The sequence below is a fragment of the Nicotiana sylvestris genome, chromosome 2 (genome assembly GCF_000393655.2).
Source record: "Nicotiana sylvestris chromosome 2, ASM39365v2, whole genome shotgun sequence".
Classification (NCBI taxonomy): Eukaryota; Viridiplantae; Streptophyta; class Magnoliopsida; order Solanales; family Solanaceae; genus Nicotiana; species Nicotiana sylvestris.
Window position 1 is genome coordinate 71,131,379 of NC_091058.1, and position 9,632 is coordinate 71,141,010.

The 9,632-nt window shown below is 36.9% G+C and overlaps 1 protein-coding gene across 2 annotated transcripts; it reads right to left on the minus strand.

The window, feature by feature from the left end:
- Positions 1–231: 231 nt before the first annotated feature.
- Positions 232–8,000, minus strand: LOC104210680 (ubiquitin domain-containing protein DSK2b-like). Of its 2 annotated transcripts, XM_009759626.2 has the most exons (8): positions 7,516–7,945; positions 5,448–6,215; positions 4,572–4,798; positions 4,338–4,451; positions 1,945–2,003; positions 1,661–1,686; positions 853–945; positions 232–764 (listed from the first exon to the last, which is right to left on the minus strand). In XM_009759626.2, the coding sequence occupies exons 1-8, from the start codon at positions 7,766–7,768 to the stop codon at positions 616–618; spliced, it is 1,689 nt and encodes a 562-aa protein (XP_009757928.1). In that variant the 5' UTR covers positions 7,769–7,945; the 3' UTR covers positions 232–615. The 2 variants fall into 2 exon arrangements, with proteins under 2 accessions (XP_009757928.1, XP_009757929.1); XM_009759627.2 differs by lacking the exon at positions 1,661–1,686 and having other exon boundaries at positions 7,516–8,000.
- Between the last annotated feature and the right edge of the window lie 1,632 nt (positions 8,001–9,632).

Sequence of the window (9,632 nt, forward strand, 5' to 3'; positions counted from 1 at the left end):
AAGAGCTAGTCTAGGTATTCTCTCTGGGTATACAAATAGGCTAAACCAAACACCAACGCAAAGCACACATCAAATGCCTAAGATCAAGTCCACTCATTCTTCTAACAAAAGCAATTTCATATTCCGAGCAAAATAGCCACTAAAAACTAATTAAAATTCAAAGCAGAAAGACCAGCAACACATTAAAAATAGAATACAAAAAAAAAACTTGATGCACAATTGAATAAGCAATTCAAAGAAAAATAGACGGCTACAGCTGAATTAACTTAGCATCAAGCAAATTCCTTTGACCTAGCATTTCGAAAAAGAGATGCTAGACAGAAGTGAAATACAAATTTTAACGTACCAAACAATTTATAGGACTGATTTTAACATTGTATGTACAAGGGAACTAACAGCTTGTTCTTCCATCAATTTCCTTTTTTTTTTTTTGGTCCGATGGAAAAGAGAATGGGAGACACAGTTGAGAGTCCTTTCCAAAAAATCAACTCGAAATAAATATTTCCAACTAAAACCCAATGTTTCGTCCAACTAAGATTTGATGCTCCTCAAGTTCAAGTCAACCAACTTTCTTGTCCCCATCAGAAGCTAGTCATATGACAGAATAATAAAACATTACTGTCCAAGATTTCCAAGAAGTCTCTCTACTGCAGCATGAACATTGCCCGCAGTGGCAACCAATGCCCTGATATTTTCTTGAGTGTCAAAGAAACCCATATCTTGTAACTGCGCGAGCTGAGTGGCATATAATTCCTCCGGAGGCACTACAGCAAGAGATCAATATGAAAGTTGAGAGCAGGTTAAAAATTTGGGAGACAGTTTGATCAAATACAGAGAGGACAAAAAATTAACCATTGGATCTGGTGGGGACACCACCCAAACCCCCCGACCCAAGTCCACCAAACATGTTCATCAGCATTTCCATTCCCATGTTGTTGTCGAGGGCTGCAAACATTAAAAGAACAGTAATGATGTGAGTCAGACTAAACAGCAACAAATGCAAAGAAACGGCATTGCACTTGTCCTTCGCCACCATACTATACACGATATCCCAAGAAGCCAGAAAAAGAATCAGAACTTACCATAGATTTCCCTATATTGAAGGGTATAAAATAGGATGTCACTGAAGCTGAGTATATCTCAAATATGGCCAGATTACAAATTTCAGTGTCTCGAAGATGAAAAACCTATGAATTTTCTCCAAGTTCAAAACCCAAATCATTTGGTTTATGGATATGCAAGGGGATGAAGGAGGATCGGTCAAAAGTAGGACTATTATACACATGCGGTTTCAATCTAAAAAGTGGCAGCAACTGAACAAATACATCCAATGTTCAGAGTCCATACTGAGCCAATAGACTGAACTAACCGGCTAGAATTATTAGTTGGGAGGGACTAAAATCCTCTTAAAGGCAATTATCAAATAATATGACAGGTGTGCAGTGAGAAACTAAACCACTCCATTAGTTCCAACCACTAGTTGACCCTTTTTGCACAAAAAGTTGTAGTCTTGGTACAAACTTTCAAAACAAAGGTAAGCAAAATATATTGGCTCCTAGATAAGAATAAAGGCTGACTATTTATCGAAGTAACCTAAACCAAAGGTAAGATTTCAGATAAGGGGTTCGGGTTTGAATTATTCGAGGGCATAAAATTTTACCTGCACCTCCAGCATTCTGACCCGGTCTGCAAGGGGGAAAAGACATCATTGTCAACACTAAGCCAGAAATACCACAAAGTTATCCCAATGATCCAACCACCATAAAGAAGGTATGAAACATTAACTAATAAAGCATGTCCTCCTTCCTTACTAGTTTGAAGGTTCTCCACTCTTGGGAAATTGAAATATGAGAATATGTCCAGTTATCTTCCAGTTTTCATTGTAAGTCTATACAAGAATCGCTAACTAGCTAATGGGAATTCAGAAAAATATGCAGAACTTACTGGTTCGTTTGTTGTCGACCAAGTTGAGACAAAAGCCCTTGCTGGAAAGTCATAAGTTGCTAGAGAAGAAAAATTCAGAAGTCACAATACACATAAAGATTACTAACCAAAGGATCAATATACAGAAAGTTTCACAGTTGCCCCTCCAAACCCACCTCAAGGCAAAAATCTATATCTATGTTATTATAAAAGCATGAAGCTCCACAGTAAAATGTTAATCAACAAAAATATCCTCGTCATGTTAACGGGCCTTTAACCTTTTAAAAGCTGAAGTCTTCCTTCATCTGATAATTCCATGTTGGATAGAAATTAACATTTAGGACTTTGCCCTATTTTTAGCATTTTTTAATTTCACTAAGACTTTACCACCTTAACTTTTGGTAAATAAGCCACCTCCACAAACAAACATGGGGTGACGTCTATTAACTGTGTTGATATCTTAAATTCAGGTTAATTAACAGGCGTAAATTTCAAAATTTGGATGAAACTAGGTCTCCCGGTATTCATTGCCTTGAGTTATTTGATATCTTAAAGTGCAGTCAGTACAATGAACAAAATACGTAAATTTCTACATTTGGATGAAAGCATGACTCTTGTGTCCATTATATACAAACTCTCAAAAATAAGAAGAGAACATGCATTGTATTTAAAAAAGAACTGTTGTTAAGATTAAAAAATCTATGCTTTAATTGGTGAAGAAATTAAAATGAGAAAGCAATATTTTATGAGTTGAAATATAGTTCTACAGATAACAATTTTGTCTAATATCTGAAGTCATTGTCACAGCTTAATTTTTACTTCATAGGAAATGGCACGACTAATGCACTACAAGTTTTGTCAAATATGTAAACTTCAGAGAAATTTTATATGGTGTGAGACTCAACTATTGTCAGTTGTATGAGCTCTTCACTGTCTGACAAGTGTATTCTGGGGCCCATTACTATTTGTTAATTTCTCTTTTACTCTTTCTTCTCTCCTCTTCAGAACCCCAGAATCATCTTGCTTCCTTCTTCCTTATTTTCATTTCACAAGGACTCACTGCCCCCTACCCCAAATAAATTCTCTTCCTCCGTTTATTTTTTTCGTAATTCTCTTCCTCGTTTACTAAATTCTCTTTCTACTTTTAGCATTTCAAACTGTTCTTTTTCCTCGTAAGTTTTCTCATCATCAATCTTCCTCTCAAGCCCTCGTATTTTGTTTTCTGATGATAGTTTAAAATCTTGATCTTTGACATTGCGAAGACCAAAAATTATACATAAGTAGATCACTTAAAACTCCCAATTAATTTGATTTTGGCTTTATTTTCTTGGAGCGGATCAAAATATGGACAGCTCCAAAGAATATGTTCAATGCTTCCTAATTGTGATTAAGACCCACCTCAGGTCAACAATTTTCAAACATAAAAAGAGGACTCTAAAGGCACTACATGATCAACACGGTCGAAAAAACCAAACGTTTTGTGTTAAAGCATTGCTGAAATAGATCTAAGAGTAAAATTAGAAATTGAGAGGCTTTGTTGTTTTTTCCTTAAATAACATGGAGACTGACAGAGAAGAATATTAGAAAAGAAAGAACCAAAAAAGGAACAGTAAAGACGGAATAGTTGCTCAGAGGAAGAAAAATATAACAAACAATGAAGGGAAAAGAAGATGTGATGGAAAGAACGAGGAAGAAGATGTGATGCAAAGAACGAGGAAGAAGATGGTCTGGAAGAGGAGAGAAAGATTTGGCAAGTGGGACCCATTGCAAAATACTTGTCAAGCATAGAATATGCCCTCACACAACTTTTGTTGGTTGAGTCTCACACTAAATAAAGTTTCTCGTAAACTTCCCTTTAAGGAAACTGAACTTTGTCACAGCTTAATTTTGTTGTTATGGGAAATGGGAGAAATTCAGTGATTTTGAGAGGTAAAATAGTGGATCTAGAATTTCCCAACTAAAAGCAAAAAGTACAAAACGCAATATATTGATTTTACTTTTCCTTTGATCCGCATAGTTAGCTTATGATTTCCTTCCACCAACACTCGGTTCGCGTCATTTCAATTAGACATGTTGATGTACACGCTCGTCTCATCCACAATAGGTACAACAACCCAGTGAAATCCCACTAGTGGAGTCTGGGGAGGGTAGTGTGTACGCAGACCTTACCCCTACCCCGAAGGAATAGAGAGTTTGTTTCCAAAAGACCCTCGGCTTCATCCACAATAGGTAATGAGGATAAATTAGTGAAAACCCCATCTGTTAGTAATCTAGTCGCCAATACATTATAGGAGTATTCAATACAATTAATGCACCACACTTCAGGGAAGCAAGACATTATAGGAGTATTCAATACAATTAATGCACCACACTTCAGGGAAGCAAGACCCAGGCAACAACCAGAAATAGTTTACCTGCATTGTCTCAGGGGAAGTCAACTGCCGAATAAATTCAGGGTTTTGCATCATTTCTCGGAGATGGGAGTTGGAATCAAGCATGTTCCTTAGCTGTGGGTTGAGCCCAAGAATCTGAACACCAAGATACTAATGAATGAGAATTTGACAGGAAGCTTTTCACGACAAATAGAAGAGAAATAAATACACAAATTTGATGACTGCAAGCACGCTTTAAGTCGAGACAAATTATACCTGGTTCATGTATTGAGGATTTGAGAGAAGAGACTGCATCATCTGCGAGATGGCTGGGTTCTGCATCATCTGATTTAGTGAAGCAGCATCTGGCATGCCACCTTGCATGCCACCCAGCATGCGCTCAAGATCTGGGAGAGCAACCCCACCTAAGCCAGCAGGTGGCGGTGCCCTAGTTTCCCCAGCAGCATTTGACCTAGCAGTGGTATTAGTTTGGCCAGCTCCAGCTGCAAAAAGTCAAATCAAGAAAACGAACAATAAAAACAAAACATAATACCAACAAAAACAATCACTATTGTATCGATCCAAGAAGAAAACATCATGAAATACTCTAATGCCTAAATACCGCCTGCTCAAGGCTCCTAACTGTAACATAGAATTAGGCATACAATATGGAGGATGAAAATTCTTGCAAATCAAACATGAGAAGCTTTATGAGAATTGAAGATTTTATTTGTAGTGTGCAATGCTTCCCCTGGTGAGTATAAATTCAAAACACACATTTCACAAGTCATTCACAACCAATTATAGCAGCCAAGTACAAATTCTTGCAGAAGCACAAAAGGAAGAAGAGAAGTCACTGCCTATTATAAGAGATATCTGAATTCATTCAAAGAAGAGGTGAAGCCCAGCGGGGACAAAAAACACAGGGTGGTTTCTTCCCATCTGTCTAAGCCTAAGCCTTAGCCTTGGTGGGCAGAGTTACCCAGTACATGTGTTCGTGGGAGTTAGCGAGTATTTGGTGGAACACTCAAGGTACGTGCAACCTAACCCGGACGCCACCGTATCCAAAAAAACAAAGAGGCAAAGTAATTAAGCATGTCTAAATCACGCAAAGCTTGTACAATCAAAGGATAAGAAATGATATTAGCTTACCGCCAGCAGAAGCCCAAGGATTAGGAAGTGGATTAGTATTTGGAACAGGTGTGTTAGCAGTGGTCTCAGAACCAGTAGTTGGAGGATTCGTAGACTGGTCTCTGCCTTGCCCCGGCCCCTGGGCTCCCAAAAGAGCTGCAAACGGGTTTGAGCCAACATCATTTCTTGCATCTCCAGCCATAGTTGTTGCATTTAGGAAAGGCTCCTGGACATTTTCATACATGCGCCTCAGCATGTTAAATCCCTCGGGAGAAGACTCAATATTGCTCATTGCCCTGTCAGTATTACGCATCATCTCACGCATAAGCTCAGGGTTCCGTGCAGCCTCCATCGTCTGGCGAAGAGTAGCAGGATCATTGAGTACATGAGCAAGCTCTGGATTACGATCCATGATCTCTCGCATTTGAGGATTGTTCATGATCATGTTACGGATGATTTCTGGGTTACTCATCATATTCTGAACGAGAGGCATGTTCATGATGTCTCTCATCATGTTGGGGTTTTGAGTCAACTGCTGCTGGACCTGCTCAAAATCCGGAAGGCCAGCTCCAAATAAACCACTGCCGCCACCGCCACCACTTCCAAGACCAGGAAACAGTGAAGCCCCAAGGCCCGATCCAGCAAATGGTCCACCTACATTTGGAGCGGCATCAGTGGGTGCATTCTGATTACTATTTGGATTTCCAGTATTGGTTGCACTTGCAGTATTAGCAGAGGCAGCTGGAGCAAAACCTCGAACTAAATGAACAGTGTGATCTGCCTCAAGACCTATCAATAACATAAAAAAGACAAGCAAGACATCAAAGATTATCACTTTAACAGCCTGATAACACGCCAAACACATATTTAACAGAGAGCGTACAGTCATGTAAAATACAATGCAAAATTAGTAAGTTAACTAATGTTAGGGCAGGGGACAAAATACTCCATCCATTCCCCTCGTTGGAAAAAGGAGCCATATTTATCCTCAAGCCCCCGCGTTTTACATTTCTAATACCCTCCTTCTTGTCCGTTCTGATCTTTTAGAAGTCATTGCATAGCCATTGGCACAACTTGTTTCTATAAAGTACAATTCTCTCAACATGTGGCCATCAACACGACTCTCAACCACGATCTAGGGTCTGCATGGCAAGTTAACATACGAGACCTTTCTCTCATTTAAATAATAGCTTGCCAATCTATATATTATCACTTCCTACACCTCTTTGCGAGAAATAATGCTCAATCATATGAACTGAAGTCTGCATCATTTAAATGGAGAAAGCATTAAATAGAGGCCCTACTTTGTGAAAATGTTTACATACAAATTTACTATCAAGATCATCCGCCGTATCTTTAATTATTGAAGAGCAAGAAAAGAGAGGAGATTTACTGAAAGCTTTTTTTTAATAACAACTATTGAAGTTTATTGATCAGCTAATATACTTTTCACTGATTTAGGCACATTTATCTATGAAACTTCCCAAAAGTCACATTTAGTTCATCATCCTCAGTTTATCCCCTCAATTTCTCAGATAGCCAAAAAGGTAATAGTAGCATACAGATTCGTATTACCCATTCTCAAAAGTGTCTCCATATCCATTATTCGCTTGCCAATGCATCCACACATCCCCCATTATTTCCAATTCGAAACAAGAATTCATTCTCCACTTTGGCTAACAGCTGGTGTGTTTGCGCAGTTATTCAAGACTAGACAGCTAATAGTGACCAAGCACAACTCTCTCTCTCTTTTTGTTTTCCTTCTTAATTTTTGATAAGCAAAGGGAGAGAACCACAGCTTTTTAAATGAACTCATTAGCAAAAGACTTTATCTTTCCTACAATTGGTAGATAAACCCCCAAATATCAATCTTTTTAACAGGAGACCTTATCCATGTTGCAATTAAACCTTAAAAGAAAAACCAATAACCACAATCAACATACCATGGCACCAATCCCCATGACGGATAAAATTGCCTAATTAAATTAGGGATTTTTTTAACTATGTGATATCTCAACTAAGCAGCAGCAATCAATGACCTCCCTGTATAAAAATCGATACGTAAATGAGGGATAATTAATAATATTACCGTAGCTTTCTAGGGTTTGTTCGTCCTTTAAGATCCGGCCTTTGTAGATCAATCTCTGCTGCTCGGCAGGAATGTCGGAGTGCTGAGCAAGGGTGGACTTGAAGGTTCCAACACTGGATTCTAGCGTCACCTGAACGGAGAATTTGGAGCCGTTGGAACATCGGACGTTAATCGTAACAACTTTTTGATCGCCGCCGGTGGCGTTATTCTCGTTATCCTCTTTCGCCGCAGCACTAGTATCACCGCCGCCCATATATGTACAATTCGGGAGGTTAATCGAACAAATCACTGGAGAATCGTGACCTGAGTCGAAGAGAGATCAGTTCAAAATCGCCGATTGATCGCAAATGGAAAGCCCTAAATCAGATGATTTCACGATTTTCAAAGGGGAGCCGAGATAATAAATAAAGATATACTATAGGCACAAGACAGAAAGGCTGAAAGAGGGATTGCCTTTTTATATTGTGAAAATTAATACTAGTCCTATTCCCATTTGGAAAGTACGTAATGAATATATATATATATATATATATATATATATATATATATATATATATATATATAAAATTAATTTTATAATAAGATTTATTTTTTGAATAAAACAAGTGAAAGTATTGACTTGTCACTTGCGTGTGCTTGGGTGTAAAATAAAGGGGGAAATTAGGAAAGTGTGTAATAAAATAAAATGATCCAATAAGAATCGAAGGTGCCTTGATCTCGGAGAAACCGGAGAACAACAACATCAAGGAATGGTGGGATTCCACCGGCATTAAGGCAAAAAATGCCATATGGTTGGTGCACAAAAGTTAACATAATTATACTATGTCTTATTATCTCTTACTCTTTTTCATAATAACTTTGCAAATTACACTAGCTCATTTTACTTTACATGAGTTTAAAAAAAGATATTGAGTGAAATTGAAAATATGAATCTGACTTTTATATTGGATAAATAACATAAAAGTAATAATCAAAATAATAAAAAGTGTACCTTAGCAGAAAAAATAACAAATGAACGTTAAAGTTTGTATGTTTGAATAAATTTGAATTATAACGTCATGTTACGTTTGTTAGCCTTATTCATAAATTTTTTAGTAATTCATAAACTTAACCTAATTATTTGAGTTGTTGGAGGCAATACATATATGTGTTGATGTTGAGCATGATTAATTATGTGTTTGAAATTGAAGCAAAAGTGAAACGAATATGCGTGAATTCAAAAGGTTGACCTATTTTCGTATTGTGTCATAACTGCAATATATGAGCTACGATAGTAACATAATTTTGGAGGGCTAGTTTGGCATCATAGTCTTATGATTTTTTGAATTTATTGGATATGATTTTATAATGTATTTTGGTTTATGATTTCATGTGATAAGATAGCATACTTAGCTTCAAAAATAAATATCTTTTACATTATTTACCTTTACCTCTATGCATAAACCTTTTTAATTTGTAATATAATATACACATACAAATGGTATAAACAATAAACTTTTCACACTTTATTTTACGGTAAGTTATTTTCCTCTCAATCCAAATAAAAGAAGTTCACATATTCTTCTTGTAAATTACGAAATGCAATTCCAACAAGCATTGGCCTCATGGTTAAGGTAGAATAACGAGTAGCCTCATATTTGAATCACATTAAATATTGATTGATATCTAATTTATATTTTTTCGTGCTAAATTTGCTATCTCTCAATTTTAGGGGATCTTGATTTACGATGAAAGCATTTTTAAAGAGCATATATTAATTTTTCCCGCTTGAAATGAACATGAAATCTTAATATATTGATTTTTTTTGTTATCTTTAAATTTTTGTTGCATTAAATTAAAATATTAAAAAACCCACAAAGTGTCATGCTTCTACTACCAAGGGCTAAAGAGAGAGAATATTCTTTCTCCATTGGTATAATCCAAATGTATGCGAGACAAAATACATACAACATAAGGGGTGTGTTTGGTACGAAGGAAAATATGTTTTCCTCGTTAACTCATTTTCGTCCAATTGGAGGAAAATATTTTTCCTATCAAAAGAGGAAAAAATATTTTTTAAAACTTTGTTTTAACCTCTCCATCCTATTCCCAATCCCCACCAACCCATACCCACCCCC

What these genes read in the sequence shown, in the direction of transcription:
- LOC104210680 (XM_009759626.2), bottom strand. Translation starts at nt 7,768, where the DNA reads ATGGGCGGCGGTGATACTAGTGCTGCGGCGAAAGAGGATAACGAGAAT. An exon ending in GGTCGACAACAAACGAACCA is followed by an intron (nt 1,687 to 1,944) that starts GTAAGTTCTGCA and finishes TCCCCCTTGCAG; the next exon opens with ACCGGGTCAGAATGCTGGAG. An exon ending in TGTCCCCACCAGATCCAATG is followed by an intron (nt 765 to 852) that starts GTTAATTTTTTG and finishes CTCTTGCTGTAG; the next exon opens with TGCCTCCGGAGGAATTATAT.